The 21,852-nt window shown below is 48.7% G+C and overlaps 6 protein-coding genes across 6 annotated transcripts, besides 12 other annotated features; all 6 read left to right on the top strand.

Moving 5' to 3' along the window:
- Positions 1 to 21,852: part of a sequence feature (sequence corresponds to BAC RPCI93-25N14) that runs on past both edges of the window.
- Positions 299 to 2,548, top strand: Tb927.2.2400 (hypothetical protein, conserved; the record flags this gene model as incomplete). The annotated part of the gene is made up of 1 exon (XM_946450.1): positions 299 to 2,548. The coding sequence occupies one exon, from the start codon at positions 299 to 301 to the stop codon at positions 2,546 to 2,548; it is 2,250 nt and encodes a 749-aa protein (XP_951543.1).
- Positions 3,525 to 3,568: a microsatellite.
- Positions 3,797 to 3,842: a sequence feature (A-rich).
- Positions 3,850 to 4,368, top strand: Tb927.2.2390 (hypothetical protein, conserved; the record flags this gene model as incomplete). Its single annotated transcript, XM_946449.1, has 1 exon — positions 3,850 to 4,368. One exon carries the CDS (start codon positions 3,850 to 3,852, stop codon positions 4,366 to 4,368), a length of 519 nt encoding a protein of 172 aa, XP_951542.1.
- Positions 4,302 to 4,328: a microsatellite.
- Positions 5,170 to 5,189: a microsatellite.
- Tb927.2.2380 (hypothetical protein, conserved) lies at positions 5,320 to 7,944 on the top strand (the record flags this gene model as incomplete). Its single annotated transcript, XM_946448.1, has 1 exon — positions 5,320 to 7,944. The coding sequence occupies one exon, from the start codon at positions 5,320 to 5,322 to the stop codon at positions 7,942 to 7,944; it is 2,625 nt and encodes an 874-aa protein (XP_951541.1).
- Positions 8,774 to 12,973, top strand: Tb927.2.2370 (hypothetical protein, conserved; the record flags this gene model as incomplete). Its single annotated transcript, XM_946447.1, has 1 exon — positions 8,774 to 12,973. One exon carries the CDS (start codon positions 8,774 to 8,776, stop codon positions 12,971 to 12,973), a length of 4,200 nt encoding a protein of 1,399 aa, XP_951540.1.
- Positions 13,092 to 13,126: a microsatellite.
- Tb927.2.2360 (hypothetical protein, conserved) lies at positions 13,808 to 15,850 on the top strand (the record flags this gene model as incomplete). The annotated part of the gene is made up of 1 exon (XM_946446.1): positions 13,808 to 15,850. One exon carries the CDS (start codon positions 13,808 to 13,810, stop codon positions 15,848 to 15,850), a length of 2,043 nt encoding a protein of 680 aa, XP_951539.1.
- Positions 16,352 to 16,513: a sequence feature (A-rich).
- Positions 16,571 to 16,635: a sequence feature (T-rich).
- Positions 16,790 to 16,818: a microsatellite.
- Positions 17,291 to 17,318: a microsatellite.
- On the top strand, positions 17,591 to 21,214 carry Tb927.2.2340 (hypothetical protein, conserved; the record flags this gene model as incomplete). Its single annotated transcript, XM_946445.1, has 1 exon — positions 17,591 to 21,214. One exon carries the CDS (start codon positions 17,591 to 17,593, stop codon positions 21,212 to 21,214), a length of 3,624 nt encoding a protein of 1,207 aa, XP_951538.1.
- Positions 20,922 to 20,960: a microsatellite.
- Positions 21,703 to 21,748: a sequence feature (T-rich).

The raw sequence follows: 21,852 nt of genomic DNA, 5'->3' as shown, positions 1-21,852 counted from the left end.
GCACGCACTTTTTCTTCTGACCACTTGACACCTAAAACCAATACAGCTCTTCACTCCGTAACTTTTTTATCCCATACTTTTTTTTTGATCACTCCTTTGCGTGAAGCGTCCAAAAAAAAAACATTTTTATTTTTATCACCCCGACCCGTGGAAGCTGCGAAGCGCAGTTGTCCCTCCAGCGGCGTCAAAAAGAACAAATCAACACTTCTCTACGGGCTATACTGACAAACAAGCGCGTGAAAAAGGAGGAAGGCAAAAGAGAATTAAGGGGAAAAAATAACCCATTACTTTTGAAGATATGCATTATGCCTCGCGTGGTGCAAGGCGGCAAAATCAGTTGCGTCTGCCACCGGCCCAAAAACCTGGTCGCCTCCGTGTCTTAGCCCGGAGCTTCAGGGGTGTCAATGATGCCGTTGGGGACTTCACGAAACGCAACAATGAGAGTCCATTGCTTTATGCTTTACTTTTTGTTGTCGCTCTGCTCATACTGCTGTTCATAGTATTGTTCGTGGTGCTTTTGTGTATCCTCTTAAGAAGTGACGGGTGGTCAACAATTGATGCATTCTCTTCAAAAACGCACATTGTGGAGGACCCTGACAAATCTGCCCTTCTCGAGATACGCAGGTTGTACGACACAATAATGCGAACTGGTTCCGATCGTGAAGCGACGGCGTTACTGGAATTTTTATCGACGTATCAACGGTCAATGGAAGCACGCGTCTCGAAGAGCACCCATGGCGATGATGAGAATGCCGGTGATAACGGTAATGTTGGTGACTCCGGGGTACCACAGGGAAAGTCCAAATATGCAAGTGAGAAACCGCGGGTCTCCAACGGTACCTCGCTGTCTCAACGTAGTTTCGCGGAGGTGCTGGCCGACTTACGGGAGACAATACAAGACATCATGACGCTGGACCCAGACGTTGGATTAGATCGTGCTGCATTTTTTGTTAAGGAAAAGTTTGGTGCAAGTAACGACGATCGCTCACAGCGCATTGACAGTACGGGGAGCCACGATATCGAAAGGGGGGAAGTAGAGGCCTTTGAGCCATTTGATGATATTCTCTACCTGCAACTTCTCTCCTTCTTCGCTAAGGAGGAACCCACGCGTTCCATATCGTCTGCTGATCGTCTGTGGTGGAGGCGGAAGAGAATTTCAGCTCCCTCAGTAATGGAGGGCCGGTTTTATTACCCACTACGGCGTTTTCACCGGATGCAATCCTTTTCTCCTGATACTATTAGCACGGTCGCTGCATGGTTCGATACCATGGCACTTGATTACTATGGAGAAGAGATGGAACCATTCGAGTCGTCATTGCAGCAATCATACGAAGGTGCGCAAGTGTCTAACCATAGCGGGAGCAGTCCTGAGAATCCTGAAATTAAAGAGCACGCCGTATCCTTCTCGCCTTCTCATACAGCCTCCATATTTGTGAGTGTAGCGAGTTTTCGAGACGTGGAGTGCCACTCGACGTTGCAGCAGGTGGTGCACCGCGCGACAAACATGTTTCGTACGTACGTTGGTATAGCAGAGCAACACAACAAGTCAGACCCGCCGTGTCTGTCATATGATTTGTTTCAGCCCACACTTTGTCCTTCTGCCGCTATTGCATCCGACACGGCAAGTGCAAGGGCTGCCTTCAGTGATGTGTTGTGTTTCCCAATGGACAACATTAGGTTAAGGCACATTGCACCTGATGCAGCCCGAGGGCCAACGTATGGTCGTTACATGACGATGCTGCTGTACCGTGGAGAGGACTATGTTCTTATACTGGATTCGCACACACGTTTCGTTTATGGCTGGGACTCACGTGTAGTTGCTATGCATATGTACTTACGCCACCCACGGATTGTTCTTTCCCACTACCCTGAGGGATTTGAAAAGGAGCTCTCAAATTTCACATATGAACGGACCACCACTGTTTACCTTTGTCGTGCTTCATTTATTGAATCAGATGGATATGTTCGGCTAGGAGGCATTCTTGTTAATGAAGAAAATGTTAACAAATTCTCCCACCAAGGGCGGGTTTTGCGCTATGCCGCTAAGGGTTTCGGTCGCAAACCAGACGCGGATGTCAGTCGACCGCTGCCACAGCCATGGGCAGCGGGTGGGTTTCTCTTCGCTAGAGGTTCTATTATGCGTGAGGTTCCCCTCGATCCTCATCTCCCCAATACCTTCGATGGTGAAGAAGTGTTGTATTCCGTGCGGCTGTGGACTCATGGCTATGATATCCACTCCCCCAACCGTACTATCTGTTATCATGTGTACACCCGTAATGATCAGCCGAAGGTGTGGAATAACAACCCTCTTTGGTCCAGTTTGCGTTTGCGATCGAGGGAGCGCATCCAGTGTCTGCTACAGACACGAGAAAAGGGGCAGACGGTACCAAAAGTCCCGGTAAATACGACAGATCCGGCGGTGACAATCGACGTGGATCGCTACGGTATGGGACGAGTGCGAACGGTGGAGAACTGGTACCGATTCGCTGGATTGGATCCTGTGCGCTACACATTCGATGGCCGATGGTGTGGCAAAGGTAAGATTTAATGTGGTCCCATTAGGGTGGACTCCTCCTCCATCTCTACGCTTCATTGTTCATCGTTTACGCCATTTTACGCTTATCGAACTTTACCTTTGTGTGCAACTTTCCTAAACCCATTAGTTTAGTTTTTTCTTTTTAACTTTTGAAGCTGCTCGCTCCCTGTCACTTTGCTCGAACACAAAGTTGTCCACAACCGTTGTGAAGGTGAAGACAAGTTTGAGGGACATTGTTTGAACTTGTTTGCGGCGTTTATTTCTTCTTGCAGCTCGTTTTGTTGTTTTGTTTTGCTTTGCCTTCGTCCCCCTTTTAATCATTGCGGTGGCCATTGATCCCATAATTTGTGTTGCAGCTCCAGTTCGTCCTATTGACACGCAGGAGTGCCGCGTAACTCATCCTAAACACAGGCATCGGAGAGGAGACGAATGAATGAATGAATAAAAGAGGCGAAAAGGATTGAAAACCGTTAGCACAACGGGTCAGGAGTCCAGTCGAGATGGAAACCCTCTCTTCGTACCGTATGCATGCTTGCATTTGGGTGCAGTTTGTCGGTGTGTTGAAAAGCGTTTTATTGTGTTATATTTATCCCCCAAATTCAAAAAAAAAAAGTTATTCCCTTTTATATTTAATAGCCGCTGTGCTGTTATTCGTATTCTCCTACAATCAGTCGTCTATGCCTCATTGTGAAGTCGCTGGCCTTCACCTCATCATTTCATTTACTTGGCGTGGGACGCTATGAAGTTGACTGTATATTTTATCCTACTGCAATAGTAGTCCGGTGAATGAAAGGGATGGAACCGGGAAACTTTGCTGCCTCAGCAAAATCACAACAACAGTTGCCGGATACCTGTCTTCGCACCGTCACCCATAGTCATTTCGTGCACCTCCTTTTCATTTGAATGGTTACAGAAGTTATACTGGGCAGACACACGAGGGCCTCAGCAACAAGGAGTTTCCACACGCGCACGCACACTTTGCGAACGAATATATATGCTTGTATATATATATATTTATATTTATATTTATATGTGTGTGTGTGTATTTAAATGCAAACACGATTTCGCGAACAATCTGATCCCACATGCTTTACACCGTATCACGTTTTGTGCGTACCCGGGACGTTTGGGGGAGGGAAATTTCGAGAGTGACCTGTGAGTAGAGGAAAAAAGTGGAAAGAAGATGCGCTGTGTGTACGATTGACACCACGTTTTCACATTCGCTGACTGCTTCTGCCCTTGACGTTTACCACTTACAACTTTTCTTTATCTCCTTTATCTCCTTTTCTTTTTTCTCTTTTTTTTTGGATTGGATGGTGGTGAAGAGTCAACCACGGGAAGGGGAAATGGTTAATCTGCCGCTGAAGGACTTCGCCAAGGCTACACGCCGTATGGTTGAGCTGAGCGGCGTGAAGAAGTCGCGTTTGATGTTGCGTGTGCGGCCTTCGAGCGGACGCAAGACGTTTGTTTTGAAGTCCACCGATGGTCGCACAACCCTCACAACACGTGTGAAAAATCAGGGGGAGCTCAAAATTGTGGAGGAAATCGTCCATGACTTCGTCTCCCGCTGCACCGTCTCCCTCACAGCCCCACCGCCTTCAGCGGCCACCGGAGGAGGAGGAGGAGGAACGGGGGTTCCTAACATAAATGCCGCATCTCCACGGCAGAAGTCCTCTGGAAAGGAAACTGATGGTACGGTCCCTGCTGGTGGCAACAAATCTGGAGGGAAGTCGGCAGAAAGTGGTGGTGGTAAAGGCAATACCTCGCAGAAGCAGCAGCAGCAGCAGCAGCATGGTGGCGGCAATAAAAAGCGTAAGGGTGGCCGTCGATAGTTCCGGTACTTTTTTGCTTTTCGCCCGATTCGTCACGTGTCGACTTTCAGTGTGGAAGCGGCCCGGCCCTCCCCGACCTTCATGCGCTGCTCTCTTTCTCTCTCCTTGCACTTTTCCCCTTGACTGTGTGGACTTCTTTGTTATGTCCTCCTGACCGGTTCCCCCCGTTTTGCGTGGTTAAGTCTTTGAGTGGGGAGAGGATTCTAATCATCGCCTTTTTTTTCTTTCCTTCTTGTGAGTGTTTGAGCCAACTCTTTTCTTCCTTTTACCGATTTGGGGGGGCGAAACACAATTTGAGTTGCCGGATAGAAAGCATTGAAGGGTGAGTTGTGCATTCCTTCCATTTGTGAGGGTGATGTGGTTTAGGAGAGGCGCCGATAGTTAGTGAAGAATGTCAAGAAGGTGCATATGCGCCGAACGAAGTGAGGATAACGAAAAGGGAAGGAAATGAATGCCGTGGAACTAGCCCAGATCCTCTCCTGATTTTAAAGACATGGGGCGAAGTGCACACGGAACAGAGAGAGGGGAAATGAAGAGTTCTTAGGGTAGATGAGCCAACACGCCGAGGCTTTACGTCTGCTCTAGGATAGTGTTTCCCATGTATCTGTAAGATGGTAGAAAAGAAAGAAAAGTCGTCATGATCCAATTTATAACTCCCAGATGCACTTACTTCTACTGTTTCTTGTGCATTTCATCATTTCCTGCCTCCAAATTGTGTTAGGCTTGTTTTGCGGCCGAACGGCTTTCCATTTACTTTCCTTACCTTCTTGTTCCTTTGGTCGTACCTTCTTCTCCCGTTTTTTATTATTATTATTATTATTTTCCATTTCATTTACCTAGTTCTAGGATCTGCGCGCGCATAGCAAGAAAGGGTTCTCGAGAATCCGAGACGTAAGCTCGGTGGAGCGCGTCACAAAAATTCGCAGCGCCTCAAACAGTGTAGCCGAACCCATGCGCTCAGAAACACGGCGTCGGGGCCGGCGTTGCATAACCGTCCCGATGTATATGGTGCTCCCAGCCTTAGTCATGGTTACCTTCTTGTTATGGAATAATATGTCGCGCGAGCGTAAAAACAGAATGAGAGGTGGCCACATTGGTGAAGGAAGCCATGCTGTTCGGGGTGGTTTGCCAGGGGTCGGAAACTTGCGGGCCTCGCCAGCGGTTTTTTCATTTACCACGAAACTTCTGTCAGTATTGACGGCATTCGTGGACCAGGAAACTGATGGAATGCCTGCATCAGTAGCGGCAGCTGGAGGAGCCACGGATATGTTTGGTTTGCCCCCGAATGCAACGCCCGCGGCCATTTTGCTGGAATACTATGAAACGCAGCTTCCTAAGTTCAACAATGAGTTAGAAAAGAGGTTGGACAATGGCTCCATAAAGAATGTCACACATTCCGACACGTACTGGAGTCCAACTCATGTCGCACGCCGCGGCTACGGGCTCGAGGGTAGTATCTTCGTTGGTCTTCTGCACCATGAAACGCCACTGGTTCGTATGAGAAGGTCTGTTTCTCTAGAGAGTGTGTGTGCTATGACAGTTCACAACTTATATGAATCGGCACTTTGGTCAGTTGCTATTTTCACCGGTATCGTTGAGTTCCTCCCCGACGTAATGACGGCTGAGGAATCGGGTGGGCGCGGAGGTCACAACTCGTCCCGGTGGCCTTTCCCACCATCGTCTCCATGTATTCCTGTTGCTTATCAGTCTCACACGTGCGCCGAACGGTATGGATTCTGTCCACGGGACAACATACGGCTGCGGCAACTGCGTGTGTCGGCTAAGTCACGAAGGCACAGCAAAGGAAGCAATATGGGTGGAGGCGAAGGTAACGTCAAGGTGAGTGAAAAAAAAGAAAATCCACGCAGTCGAAGAGCTGAGGACGACTACGAGCATGCTGGTTACAGGGATGGGGATGCTTCAAGTGGGAGTGATGCAAGTGGAGGGCTCAGTGACTTTACCTCCATTGCCTCCCAGCGGTATGCAACGCTCGCCCTGTATCGCGGCGAAACATACGTGATGTTTCTTAATGCAGGCGTGTTGTTAGTGCCCTCATGGGATGTGACAGCGCGGCTCATGCTACTAAGGCTCCCGTCACGACGGCCTATACTCTCGCAGATGGCAAACATCATACAGCGAGATGTGGTGCATCGCGCATGGGAAGAAGTTGTGGTCCGCCACGTAAGCAATGAAGGTCACAGACATGAAGGGGTTAAGGATCATGGGGATCAACAATTCCGTGATGACCAACGTGGAAAGGAAAGGGGAGGGACGGAAGATTACTTCAACGTAGCTCACGAGAGAAATCCTTCAAAGAAAAGGAGTGGATCTGCTCTGTACGATCTTGAAGGACTGCGTTTACACAGTTCCGATGGAATGGAGGACAAAGAGAAGGGGGATGGAAACGGCGAAAGTGCTGCGGAAGGCGCCAGAGGATTCGGGAGTGAAGATGTTGTGGAGTTCCTTTTCCGACTTCCCACAGAGGAAGATGGCGGTGAAGCAACCTCTGGAGCAGAACCTCTCAACTACCCGCGAAACGGAGCCTCGATCCCAAATGTGAGAACCCGGATGCCAAATAGTGCCCAATTGTATTGGATGAAGAAATTGCGTGAACCACTTCGTAAGAAACTGCTGACAAGTATGAGTGAACAAAACACCACCTCCTACGTATGTGGTGTGGCAGTAAAGATGCAGCACAGCGAAGAAGGTTGCCGGAAAGTGTGCGATGCGAAAAGCGACGGCGGCAGCAGTGGTTGTGGCAACGTGGAAAATGGGGAGGACGTTAGCGCCACTGTGTCGGGGGGAGAGGGAGCAAAATTCAAATTGAGATATGAGTCCAGGCGCCGCCTCACATATGTCCTGCGCGATCGGCGGTATATGGAGCCTCTACCCATCCATTGGTGTAATGAGAAGAATGATGCGGTGTGCCTTGGAAGCAGGCGACAGGAAAGCTTTCCTTCGTCACTTTCGCAACCGTGGTTAAGCACAGATTTCCTTTTCACTCGCGCAGGTGCCTTCTTTGATTTCTCGCATGACGCAGCAGACCACCAAAATAGCCACAATAATAGTAGCAGTGGCAATGCTGGGAATCACGTTCCACTGGACCCGTACATGGGTTTCCTGACACCAGATGAAGAGGCCGTTTTACTTGCGGGGCGGTTGTGGACGCACGGCTGGGATTTTTACGCCCCGACTGAGCCCATTGCTTTTGCAGCTGTCGTCCACGCAAAAGGTGCCGGGAATGGAACAAGCGGTAATAACAAAGTCGCAAACATGTCCTCTAAAGTGAGGGATGCGCGATTGCGGGGTTTGGTGCGCTTGAACTTTGTGCTATTTGGCCAATCCAACGCTGCGCGGGGGTTGAGAAGTGACGGGGAAGCGGCGCTTAAACACGTGGAGAAATATGGACTCGGATCCCGCCGCTCTCGCGAGTCGTTTCTTCAGCATGTTGGGTTGCGCTCAAGTCGCAGTGGCAGAATGATATGCACTCAAGAAGATGATTTCGGCTGTGTGCAAAAGAATGCCAAAAGCCCTTGGAAATGGTACCACTGTGGAGAAGTGTGCAGTGGATTGTAGCTGCGTAACGATGAATATAGATATGTGGTGTTTTTATTGTCGATAACTATGCCATTTCTTTTTTATGCTTAGCAAACCAATGCTGGTCACGCAAGGCATAGAAGTTATAAAAGCATACACTCATTGTTTAACCATACTTCTATTGTTTTTAAGTACTATTCTGTGTCTATGCGTGTGCATGTGTGTGCTCATGCCAGGTTCTTCTTCCTTTGTTTCCATATACTCTATTATTTCTTCGTGCCAGCTGGTGTCAGCACGGTTGTATGATATTTTATAGCGCAACCAAAAGTCCAGCTGTTGCGTCAAAGATTTTTTTTTAATGTTTTTCCACCGCTCTCATGTTTTACACGTAGTGGCCTTTGCAGGCATTTTCTCTGAAAGAGAGCCTGTTTTCTTTACCCTATAACACTTCCTCTCGCAATTCTATCGAAATGGAACCCGTGCATCGATTTCATTCCCCCACCTCCTCCCTTCCCCTACGTGCTTCCGTTTACGTGTTAGCTGTCTTATTCCTTTATTATCACTTACTGCAACCCTCTTCATACCTCTTTTCGCTTCTGATTTGCAACGGGAGTGCTGAGAGGAGGCCTTACACCGTGCAGGGGACCAAAGGAACACAGTCGCTGATAGTCCCCGTACCGGGTGCTGCGGGAGAAAAGGGAGTTAAATCAACAAGTTTAAAAGGGAAGAAAACGAGGGAATACTCCACCATCGGCCATATTTCGCTGGCGCCGTCCTTCTCTTTTGTTTGAAAAGAACAGTACGCAAGAGGCAAGACAACCGTAGGGAACGTTGCTTAGGAAATTTTCAACACGCTTTTCGGCACGCCATGTCATCGGAGGAAGCCATTCAGGAAGTGCGACGCATTTTCACCAACAATAGCGTGGATCAGGCCCGCGACTACCTGAGCCGTATAACACCAGGCATTCAAGAAAGTGATGAGAGACTCAAACAACTTGTCGGCCAAAGCTACCGGGGCCTCGTTGCCGCTTGTGACCAGGTGGTCGTCGTAGAACAGGCATGCAGGAAGTTGCTGCGTCTGCAAAAGCAAATGCAGGAGGAGAAAAAACAGCAACAGTTGGAGAATCAATATTCACAGTCGCGTCTGACAATGCCGCAGAGCCCAAGGGGGGTCTCGTCACCCGTTTTGCGGACCATATCCCCCCATGGAGGTAAAAGTCCGCGCGCGAAGAATGTGGGAGAAGGGAAAACTCAAACGAGTCGACATATGGGACACTCAAGCAGTGCTTCGCCACCGGTTTCCGAGGTGGTGAGGTCCCCGTTGCCTCATGAGGCAACCGCGACTTTGAAGGGTGTGTGTGAAGAAACGCCAAGAGGGGGGCGTGAGGGGGCAGATGATAGACAACGAGACGTGTTAATTTACACTCAGCAGTGCGCGGCTCTGGAGGGATTGTTGGGTGCCCGTAAGCTTTATGACGCCGCTGCGCTGCTCTTGCAGATAAGAAGGGAACGGAAACAGCCTCATGAAAAGCTGGCTGTTGAGTCCTATGAACATCGTCTCAAACGTGCAGTGCGTGGGCTGCTTCGGGAAGATGCAGAACAGGCCGCACAAAGCGCTTTGAGTGTGGCTAACGCCAATCGAAATGATAGCGGTGGTGGGGACTTATCCTTGACATCGTCCACAAACATGTTTACATCATCAGGTGGTGTTGAATTCATGGGTAGGGCAACAGGTTGGAAAAGTGATTTATCACGAGCACTGGCTCACATGACGGAGGTCCACAAAGCCTTAGGAGTGCTTTCGCACGCAACAGTGAATGACGCACTGTTACTCCTTATCGATACGATTCACGATATGATTAAGACTGACCTTGACCACGTCGTGGCTGCACTGAAGGGAACGTCATTTACGCAGGCAGCGGCTGTAGACACTAACACTGACGATGGAAGAAGTTTACGCCCACTTCGCAGAATGGAGTGGCTGCGGGCAGCCCTGGAGCTTCCGCCTTACTTAAGAAGCGAGGGAACAAGTGCCCCAAGGGTCCCCGCTTTGGCGAAGGATGCAAACAGCAGCACTGAAGCAAGGGTCAACGCACGGTTGGTCGTAAGCGAAGCTACCGTGGCACTGCACATCGTACAGCGCGCACAACACCTCTTCTCCCATCTTGTCCTATACGTTGCTTCTGTGCTGTACTCACCGAGTGGTCCAGCGAGGGAAGGAAGGGGAACGAACGGTTCCCGTGGTGGAGAGCAACCTGACGAGGTTTCTGCGGGGGAGTTGGACGCCTACGTGGATTCTCAGCGGCGGCGATACGCACTGCAGGGGCTTCTTGCGCTTCGTTCAAAGCTTACTTCCCAGGAGTCAAACACAGAGGGAGATAACGAGACCTCCGGAACAGGACGCGCTAAGTCTGTTAGGATGAGTGGGAGTCTCGCGCGGGAAGCGCTTTCAGCGTCGCAACGCGGCGGGTCAATTGCCTCGGCAACAGATGATAGTGAGAAAAAGGATGGGGATTCCAAATGTGGGTCACTGGATGCCTCTTCTTCCATGGTGGGATTGAACCAAGACGGTGAGCGACGGTCTCGACACCGAACACTATATCTCTGCGAAGTGATGCGGCAGGTTTGCGGGATGCAGATCTTGGATCCTCTTCCATTGCAGTGGGGATTCTCTTCCTTCTCTTCAAATGAAAAGATTGCGAAGTGCAGCGGGGTTAGCGGTGATGAGACAGCGGTTTTTAGCAAGGTGGGACACCAACTGCGAGCTGTACAGGAGCTGGCGCTCCAGTTGCTGTTGCATGTGTCTGGTGCCGGGCTGCTAAACGACCCGCGCACGATTTCACTTCAACAGCACCTTGCTCGCCAGCAGGGGAAAATGCTTCAGGATATGTTGCTCTCATCTGCGCAGGAGGGAAGTAACTTAACTGTTTCTGGGGGTGCTGCTGTTAACTTGTTTGACGCACGCAAGTGGGGGGAAGCGGTTCGTCAGGCGACGGAGTCTGCACTCCTGAAGACTGTTGGAGCGGCATTGAAGAGGGCAGATAGAGTTTGCGGCGCTATACTGAAGCATATAAGTGAGGGGAAAGGATATAAAAGCACCGTTGTCGCCTCCGCCGAAGAGCAGCCACCCCAACAGCAGAAACAAGAGGGACCGCCCAGCGTGACAACATTTGCCCAGAAAGTCCTTCAGCGGTCCATCTTCTTCAGCGAAAGTACATCCTTTGGGCTGCTTCACACCGACCAAATGACGTGCATGGTCCCGTGCTCCTCTTTTGGGGGTGGCGATGAAAATAAACGAAATGTGGCTTCAGCGGAGAAGGGCGAGAATTTGAATGCCGCGTTGGCTCGGGGTATTATGCAGTGCACTGCAATAAAATCGAAAACAACCCCAAAGGAGGGAAGATTGCCGGCCAATCTTAGCTCTAAGGCGGGCTGTCGGGCATCCGGTGGGAACGTAAATAAAGACAAGGGTGGATGGGTGATGCAAACCGTGGAGACAGATGCAGGAAGTGATGATAATTTGTTCTCCGTTGATGAAGGAGAGGAGGAAAGGACAGTGGCTATGGAGAAAGCAAGTGACAAATCAGAAAAGGGCGTCACCGATGCTGTCGATGATGATTCCTCGGCTGCTCTGAAGTTCGGCTCGCTGTATTCCATGTTGCAACGTATCTTTGAGGTGGAGCGAACCTGGTCTGACTCGCACCCCACACTCTCTGTTCTCGTAGGGGAGTGGTTTACAAATATCCTGCAACAGGTGCGTAAGCTGTTAAAGCACCACACGGGGCAACTTCAGAAGTGGGAGGAGCTGAATGTGGAAGGCAACTGCTTTGAGGCGAAGGTGACGGTGATGGCAGCACTCAACCGCATTTCCATGCTGGTGGAGGTGCTGTTGCAGGTGCTGGAAGTTGCAGCCCCACGAAATGTAGCGAGCACACTCCCCATGGAACTACGTGAGGCCATTGTAACATGTCATACGCCGTGGGTGAAATTGTTACGCAGCGAGTGGGAGGATGGTGTGCGTCATGCCTACCGCCGCGCTTTCGCGCCCGAGCATCTCTTCGCGAGATCAAAGACGCCGCTGAACTCCTCTGCTACAACCCTCGATCCCAACAAGAGGACATCTTGTATCAACGGACAACAGCTCATGCTCGAGTACGCAACTTGCTGGAGCTGCAGCACACCTGATGGGGTACAATGTGAGTCACAGAAAGTTACTAAGCACCCGACACATGTCACCCCGCATGTGAATGAACTTATTTTCCAGGTACAGCATATGTTGTTCAAGAATGGTGTCAACAAGCGTCTACGTGCCACGGTGCTGCCGATGGTCATAAATGAGTTACTTGACGGAACCTCGTCAGCACTGCTTAACGCGGTTCTTCCGTGGATAAGAGAGATAGCGGCGGTAAATAGAAGCGGAAATGCCGGTAAGAGTGGCGATAGTGCTGGTGATAACGACGAACTGCTGTTTCAAGTTTATTTTGATTCATTATACATTTCAGGTTTATTCTCCATCGACGGCAACAGTCGGGCACCGACGCCGTCCATTACCGCCGTTCTCCGCACAATTGAAGGTTGGGTAAACCCCACTTCTTGGTTAGTCATTTCACCGCTACTTCTGCAAGCAAGCGACCGCTTGCTTCGCGTGACGGCTCTCTCTTTTGGCTCATGGAACCCCAAAGCTCTGGAGGAAGTTTGGACTGCAAAGGGAACTGGTGACAGCCGGACATCCCTGAAAGGGGAGCGGACTGTTGCCGGCGACATTAGCATCACAAAAGAGAAGCCCCGTTTTCCTCTACTGCCGTTGATATTCACACCGTCGAAGGTATTGGGATCAGATATCGTGGATGGTGGTGTAACCAAGACGGCCGTGTTTGCTTTTAACAAAAGTAGTAGCGTCGCTGTGGGCGTGAGAGGCGATAGTGGTATTATTGGTGGGTTGAGCGCGACATCCCTTCAAAGGGGCACTGGAGCACTGGTTGGTAGTGCACTTGGGAGTCCCTCCAAGCCGACATCGTCGAACCGTTTCGATGGCAAAGTGAAGGGGTGGATGGGCTCATTGTGGTAGTAGCGCACGTTTAATACGCGCCCCAATGCGACAGCACGTGAATCGTGATATTTTGTTGGGAGCGATTGAAGGAAATGGATGCCGCAAGGGAATGTTTGTCTCGTACACTGATTTACGGCACACACACACACACACACACATACATACATACACGTGTGCGTACTGCTCGTGCGGAAAAGTGCAGTGTTCTGCTGCTATTGTTGTTTATGCGTGAGCATTCCCTTGGTCACTTTGAACTAGCCGCGTTCTGACGTTGCGCTGTCATTGTGAGGTTGACGGATGGTATGGTGGTTCATGCTTTTTCTCTCTCTTTTTACTTGCATTTCTGCCCTACCTTACTCTTTTTCGGGTTTCACATCACTGCGTTGTTGAGGGATGGTTTAACCACGTTCCTTGCTAATATTTCTTTGTGTTCTTTATACCCACCACCGACCCTGGAGCTCTTTTTCCCCCCTGTTTTTTTTCTTTTCCTTTTCCTTTACTTTTAACCGAATTCACCTGTTTCATCCGAACTTAGCCGCCATATCGGCACCGTTGTAACTCTACGTATCCACACACATTCTCCCCGTTTTACAGGGAGCGTTTCGAGCCACTAAAAGATTTAGTTTGCTTTGTTACACCTGGGAAGTGCTCAATCGCTGTAAAAAGTGAACAATAGTAGTAGTAGTAGTAGAAGTTGGTGTTGAGGGTCCAAGGCCACACGCACGCACACCCCAACGCTTATTTTGTTGAGGGTGTGATAAAAAGAGAAGTTGTGGCAAATTGTGTAGACCCGTTACCTTTTGCCATTAGCTCTTCCCCCTTTAACCGCCGTAAAGGGGGGGAAGAAAAATAATGTTTAGTGGGAATCCATATATAACCCCTGCGGAGTTTATTTATGCCTCGGAAGGAAATGTAGCTGCTCTCCGCACGTGGCTGCAATCGAACCGGGAGCGTGTTAACCTTCCAAACCCAAACACTAGGCATACGCTGCTTTACACAGCCACCTGCGCTGACCGCGGGAGTGTAGTCGCTATGCTTGTCACTGAATTTAACGCAGACATTAGTGTTCCATGTGGAGCCATCGATAACACATGTCTGCACGTTGCTGCTGAACACTGCAACGAAGATATTTTGTCGTTTCTGCTATCGTTTGGGATTCCGCCTAAGCGCAACGCGTTGAACCAACTGCCTCTTGATTTGGCCAGGCAGCAGTTGGGGCGACATCCTAGCGCACAGAATTGCATAGTTATGCTGCAGATGGTTGAAGAACAACCTGACAAGCAAGGGTTAACTTCCGCAACCGAGACATTCAATCCGTTCATGAGCATCACTCAGCCGGTGTCAAGTGCAGATCAGCTGAGGCCATCCGCTTATCAATCGCCAATGAGCGGTGGTGAGTTTAATTACTCTGATCTCTTGGAGCGAGAAAAGCAGTGGTTGGCTGTGGACTCGGTAGCGGCTTCATCTCCTGGGGGACTTCCGAGCGCACAACGCGTTAAGAAATGGTACGAGGGAATGCCACGAGACACGCGACATCTTGATCGCAGTAAACCTCTGCCATACGATTTGCAGGAACTCCGCCGCGCATACAAAGGGGTGTTTAAGTTCTACGAAACCTGTCAAAACTATCGTGCTCAAGGGATGTTACCCTACAAGTATAATGGCGAGATGTACTATACGCCGGTCATATTGGTTGTGACAAAGACGCACGCAGGTGATCGATACAAATCTGGTAGCGAGTCTGGTGTTAATCCATCTACTTCCGATAAGGACCGCACTGCGCTCACCAGCAGTTGTGTTTTGGATAACAGCAGCGGTGTCCGCAGTTCACCGTATCGTGCGTTAATTGACATCAAGGCGCTCGCCGGTCTGTCCATTAACCGCCGCGCCACATATATCGATCCCAGAAGCGGAGCAATCATCCCAAGTAGTGCGGACGCTAAGGTGCGGTCGTTGGTACAATACGTGTCGGATGTCATTTTGGCGAACTTTTCTCTGATTGCGCCCCTCACTCGTTCAAACGAGTCCACTAAGGTGGTGAACAATAGTGGACCACTGTTTTATCCGTTCTCTCACAGGCGAGAGATCACCACTCGCGTCCTTCGCGCCCTGTCGCAGTTCTGCGATAATGCTTTTACGTATGATGCCGTGACTTGTACCGCGGAGGGACACCTTCCAATCACCAAAGTCTCTCCATTTTCGTCTGCCTCAGTGGATTTGCATGAGCCAACCGTCACTTCTGGTGGCATCAGCAAAGCAGCGCCGTTGGACCTGCTGGAAGGCGATGTTGTCATGAAACTTCCCCTTCGCATAAAATTCGACCCAAATGGGGATTTTACCGACGCCCCACGGTTGTACTTTCCCACTGCGCTGGACTCTTCACCGGAGCGGCGGGCTCTTCAGCCCATCATTGAAGACAGCACTAGCGGGAAGTTGGATTTGCGCAACTTTACTTCCATACAGGACTGGTCAACGCATGGCTCGCTGCAAGCGGTGCTGAAGGAAGTACAGGAGAAGGCAACGGATTTGATAGTAAAGTACTGCAAAGAGAACCCGGGACCAGCTCACAGTGCAAGTGGTTCGGGCGGGTCCTTTGAACCTTCTGAGAATAGCGCTGTTACTCCTGCTCTCTCGCCAATAGCCGCTGGAAGTGGTTCATCACAGCACGTTCGAGCACATGGTCATTCTACGGCAGAGACGCACGTAAAGGAGCGAGAGTTATCCACAAAGTGTGTGACGTGTTTAGATGCCGAAAAAGATGTGTTGTTGCTTCCTTGCAGGCATTTGGCACTGTGCAGTACATGCAGCGTGACGTACATTGAAAGGCAGATGGATGGTATGTTGTGTCCAATATGCCGTGTGGTGGTTGAGCAAGCGATGCAAATATACACGTAAGGAAACGTGTGGAGTTTGTGAATTTAGTGGATCGTGTGCATATTTATTCGTGTGAACATAAGTGCGCAGTGACGTATTTTTGAAGCGTAATGCTGTTTCCTTCTGATTTCGCTCCCACCTTCTTTGTTGTTGTTGCATTGGGACGCGTGCTTCAACCACGCACGGCGGCGTCTGCGTTTGTGGTTTATGGGGGGGGGGGGCGCAAAAAAAAAAAAAGAAAAAGAAAGGGGACGGAAAATTAAACTAAGGAAATGCCTGTTTCGCATTAACATTACTTTCCTCCTGCATTATCATTTTTGTCATTGCTAGTGTTGGTGTTGGTGTTTGGAAGGGGGCAGAGTTTTCCCGCTTTGTGGTGTTTTACATGCCGCACCGCAGCTCTCCACCTGCGGTGTATTTTGGCCTCGCCTTCCAGTCGCGATTTTTACCCCCACGCCCCTCCGTTTTTTTTTTTTGTGATCTCCCAATTCACCCTGTTTTCGGGGGTATTGCTAAGGATGATTTCTTTTCGTCTCTTTTCTTTTTTTTTGTTATTGTTGTTGTTCTTGTTGCTGCACCTTCTTATTGCTGTAGTTCCTGTTTTTCTTTATTTTTCTTTTTCATTTCGTTTTTTTTTTTTGTCTCCTCCTCTTTTTCTCTGCCGTTAATTTCATTTTTGTCTTTACTACATCGTGCTAACCCCCTGGGGATGTTACTCTCATGCATGGTTCCACGTAGGGGAAGAAAAAACAAAGAAAATAGAGGAGAAGAGGAGGAAAAGAAACAAAACAATAAAAAAAAATAAATATATAGGCAATAAAAGTTTTTTGTGCGTGTATTATTTTCGTGTGTGTTTGTGTTTGTGCCCGTTTTTTTTTTTTTTTGCTCTTAGTTCGGTTCTGATTCTTTCTTCCAGCATCCCTTTGCTGACTGTCAATAGCGCGAGTGTCTTTCAGTTTCTTATTATTATTGTTATTGTTATTATTATTTTTTACGGTTTGATTGCTGAACAGGAAAATGTGATGATGTAGTGGAGGGGAAAGGAGGGAATTAACTTTGGATTGAATTAACTCAAACTGTTACAAGGTTGCGTGTACGACAGTCGGTAACAACAACAGCGTTGCCGATGATGAACAAAGCAACGATAGCGGGAGTTTTTAATGCGTTGAAGGCCGAAGTTGACTGAAACGTATGATTTGACCTCAAATATTCTTTTTGTATATATGTATATTTGTACTTGTATATTATTCGACATCTCGCTCAAATTTCCGTTTTTTATTATTAAAACACAGGGCGTACACATTGTTAGGGTAGCGAAGGAAACCGTTCTTTAATATTTTTACAAATACATACACAGATATACACCAGGTGGGAAGGAAAGAAGGAAGGAAGCGGGAAGCAGGCGGTAAGTCACATTCACTTCACCAAAGTGTATTAATAGGAATAATCTGCCGCACACAAAAAAAAAGAAGGAAAGAAGGAAAGAAAGGCGGGAGAAAAACTAACATCCAACAAAAACTGGCAAGATTGGGTGAAGTCAGGAAGCTGGACCGGACAAAAATCAAAAAAAAAAAAAGAAAGGACTGGTCGCATCAGTTTCTTTTTTTTTTCATTCGACTTACATAACCTCGCCAAAAACATTACATCTTGCTTGCTTGTGCGATTAAGACTCATTACGTATCAGAAACAACAAAAAAAGCAAGTAAGCCAGCTGGAGGGGGGGAAACAGACATTATTTTACAATCACTTTAACACATATCCATGGCCGCCGTAGTGCAGCGTGTGTCTGTTACTTTTGAAGTTACAGGGCTGAATGCAGGTGCATTAAATACGGAACTGTCAAGATTTTCCACGCCAGCACTTCACCAATGTTTCACGTCTCCCGAATATGGACTACACACACACGAGCATCAAAAACATCGTTACGTCCCACCCGCCATTAGTGAATTGAGGCTGGGAATTGTGAGTGATGCAGAAGAAATGGGCGCATGGGGCTTTTCAGCGCCACTTGTACTTGAAGAAACCGTATCGTCCTTTTATCTTAGCAGTGAGGAAAGCACTTACAGTACTAGCGGAGGCTCCAACGCAGATTATGATAACACGCCACTTCTCCTAACCGCAACGGCTCAAGTTCCAGCCTCATGTGTGGAAAACACACAATTGCGCTACCGGCTTGTTATTGTTGACGAACTGCTTCTGCAAGCAGCTGCCATTAGTTCGTTATGTCCCGGTGCGGCGATTGTGGCGGTGGAGAATTCCCGTACGCAACCTTCAAAGACTGATCTCCGGCGTGTAAACCGCGTTAACAGGTGTGATTCCGGCTACTATGAAGAGGATGGTTCGGAGGTGCCCATGTTCATGGCCCGTATTGACCTGAGGTCACTTAACCTCCACTTTGCGAGGGCATCGGGGCAATTCCCGTTTCTTTCACAGCTTCGCAGGCCGAATTCGACTGACGGAAACCCACGGGGGGCCCCTTATCTCTCACTGTCAATGTATGGAAACGATCCTCGAGTGCGGTATGATCGGAAAAGGTGGCTGGAAAGTTTACCAAAAAAAAGTCGAGACGCGGTACTCTTCATGGAGGAAAATGGTTGGAAGGACACAAGTCGCTCCAACTCCCCTGAAGACCAAGAAAATGGGGATGTGGTTAATCCCTCAACTATTATTGAGGTGTGTGACGTATATCCCGTCCCATCTGAGGGTTGCTGTTGGTGTGAAGGCCATGTCTCCTCATTGCCACCAATGGAACAGCAGATACGTATGGTGAAGAAGCAATTATCCCTACAGAGGGCCTCGGAGAGGGGAAACGCTTCAGCACCAACGTCAACCACTGTGGGAAACACGCCATCTATACCGTCACAGAACACACCAGTTGCAGCGTTACGAAAATATCCAAGTCTACCCTCTGTATCTTGTGCTTCTGCATGCGATGAAGGTTTGACGGAGGATGTTGTTACTGCTGTTACCGCCTTCACTCAGCGTGGCTGGTGTGTCGAACCTCTTCGCCTTGCTGACCCTGTTGCTCCGATGACTCGTGGCGCTCCACAACACACAATGCGAATGTGGCACACAACTGTAAACCTTGCGTTGCTCGCTGGTTGTGGGTTGCAGGTGGAAGTAATGTTGCCCACACCCATATATGGTGAAAAAGAACGCAACGGTGGCACTTCGGTGAGGAAGCCATCCGAGTCGGCGTCAAAAAAAAATGACGCGCAGTCTAAAGGAGAGAACACTGAATCTAGAGGCGCCGCCGCAACAGGCGACACACCGGAAACGTCAACGGAAACACCGCCTGCAGCATCAGAAGTCACTGAATGCGGAAGCAGCACCGGGGTTACCGGTATTCGTTGGTTGAGGGGGTTTGTAATGCTGCAGCCCCCTCTATTCGAACAACGTACAAATGGCACACTTGTTATGCCTGTGTGCTTTCCAGAAATTACTGTGGATAGCGTAAGTGGTCAACCCACCGTCACTGCGCACTGGCACACTCTTTACTTACAGTACCTTCTCGTCTATCCCTTTGCAAACCCTGAACGTAACACGCTGGAGATTGTCCGATCCGTTGCTTCACGCGGCCGACTATCGACAAAAAAACTCGTGGGTCATCGCGGTCTCGGAAAAACATACACACGAGGGCCGGTCGAGCCCGTTGAAAACTTCTCCTTCGCCTCCAACGCAGAATCTGTGGTTGCCGACGGAGCTAGCCCAACGAAGCGCGGCGCAGGACAGCGAGCAAAGGTCCCAAAACTAATGGTTAAATTAGCGGAGAACAGTTTGGAGTCACTCAATGCAGCTCACCGTCGTGGATGTGACATGGTGGAATTCGATGTGATGCTCACCCGCGATCGCGTTCCTATCGTTTATCATGATCCGCTCATTCAACTGCAGGCACGGGGGAAGCGAGGAGCCGGCACACGCAATGGCCGTGTAAACTCGTTTGGCTCTCCACCCGATGAGAAGTCCGTAGGTTTTGGCGTCAGCCCATCTTTTATCGCTGATTCCCCAATGTTACAACCCCCTCCTGGCTTCGAATCCGCCATATGTGCAGGCGCCAGTACTTCGGGGAAATCGCTAAGACTTAAAGAGTATCAAATGTTCATGCGCGATCCGCCACAGTTTTCCTCAGTCCCAATCGCGCTGCATCAACTCACTAAGAACCAACTGGATGTTGTAATCACTGAAACATTTACACATATTAAAGCAGGGAACAGGCTGCGTAACTTGATTCTGCAGCACTGGCATCAAATTCTCCGTGTTTATCGAAATAGGGTACGTGAGGAGTTGGCGTGCAAACATGCGAATCAAGTAGTGGAAGTAGCGGCAGGATTCGGAACCTGCGTCCCATGCACAAAGGAATGCACAGAAAAACACGGCAGCGTTGGTGGTAATCATGCCATTAGGGGATGTGCCGACATCAACTCAGAAAGCGGTGGCGATGATAAATCCAACTCCTCGACCGAAAAGTGCCATAATCACTGTCCCAGCGTGGATGATTACATCAGCGCGTATAATAAGCACAAACGTATCATATCCCAAGAGGAGAATGTGACGAATCGCATCTGCACGCTGCAGGACCTCTTCGAAGGCACCGCGCCCTCCCTGCGTTTTGACCTGGAGGTTAAATTTCCTTTCCAACCAATAGCAGATGCTAATCTCTTTTTGCAAACGGACTCCTTTGAGGTAAATGCATTCGTGGATGATATTCTACAGGTCGTTTTCGCTTTCGCCGATCAGCAACATTCGGTGGATGACGGACTAGGGGGGAAAACGCAACGCTTCAGGGATGTAATATTCAGCAGCTTCGAACCTGATGTGTGTCTGGCGCTGAGGTTAAAGCAAAGCCGTTACCATGTCGTTTATTTGTGTGACACGGAACTGGGCGATGACTTTAAGGATTACCGCTCATTTGGCAGAGTGGAAGGCGCATTGCAATTTTCTATACTGATGAATCTCTCGGGTATCTCTATTCATGCTCCCTCACTGTGCACAGACAAGCAGTTGGGTGAACTAAAGGAAATCCAAGGCATGGCGGAAAGGGAACGCGGAGGTACTTTTAGTTACCCGAACGGTAAAGGCGAGAACACCACACATGATGGTGAAGATAATGATAATGATAATGATGATAATGGAGCCCACGTAGGGATCTCAGGGAGGAAAATGGATGAATTTTGGTCCAACTTTGACTGTTCTCGTGGAAGGACAATTGTGAATTATGCCCATGGAAAGGGACAGCAGGTGTGGACGTGGGGGGAAATGAACATGTGCGAACGGTTTCGTGCAGCGCAGTCAAAAGGAATGAAAGTTGACGCCATCATTACAGATACCGTACCCAAGTGGGCCACTGATGGAGCGGCACATGGGGGAATGACGGTGTCAACATAAAAATCTTAGAGAACATTAAATTATCAGAGGGCATCTCATGTTAATAACCAAATTAACAAGGAAATTTTTCTTGTCGTTATTGTTGTTTTTATGGAGAGAAAAAAAAAGGAAAAAGAGAAGGATAGGGAGAGGAAGAGAAGGTTGTTGTTTCTTTCTTATTTGTCCTTTTTTTTTTTTTTTGTTTAGGTGCGTGTGAATGTAAATAGAGGAGGGGTGGATGGGAGATACCTTCATGTCGTAACCTTGGCAATTATTTGGGCAATATTTCGTTTCATGTCCACATCCACGTCGCAGCATTAACCACATATTCACTGCACAAATATATGCATGCGTATACATAAATGATGGGTTATATTCATCCAATAGTTGAATGTTACACTTATTTGAGTTCATAGAAATGTGTGCATATGAAAGTTGCGTGAAGTTGTTGTGGTGGCCGTAAGTCAGAGGAAGTTTAACAGCATGAATAGACGCGGAGAAAAGTATTTAAAAAGGAAAAAAAACAAAAGAAAAAGAAAAAAAGAGGGAATAAGATGTCAAAGAATAGGAACTAACGATGTGACAATTTTACCACTCTGCTTTGTTGTTGTTTTTTTTTTCCTCTTGTTTTTTTATTTGGGGGAGGAGGCTCTTTTCTT

This window comes from Trypanosoma brucei, chromosome 2 (genome assembly GCF_000002445.2).
Source record: "Trypanosoma brucei brucei TREU927 chromosome 2, complete sequence".
NCBI classification, from domain to species: domain Eukaryota; phylum Euglenozoa; class Kinetoplastea; order Trypanosomatida; family Trypanosomatidae; genus Trypanosoma; species Trypanosoma brucei.
Note: the sequence above shows the minus strand (reverse complement) of the source record. Positions and strands in the feature narration are given on the sequence as shown.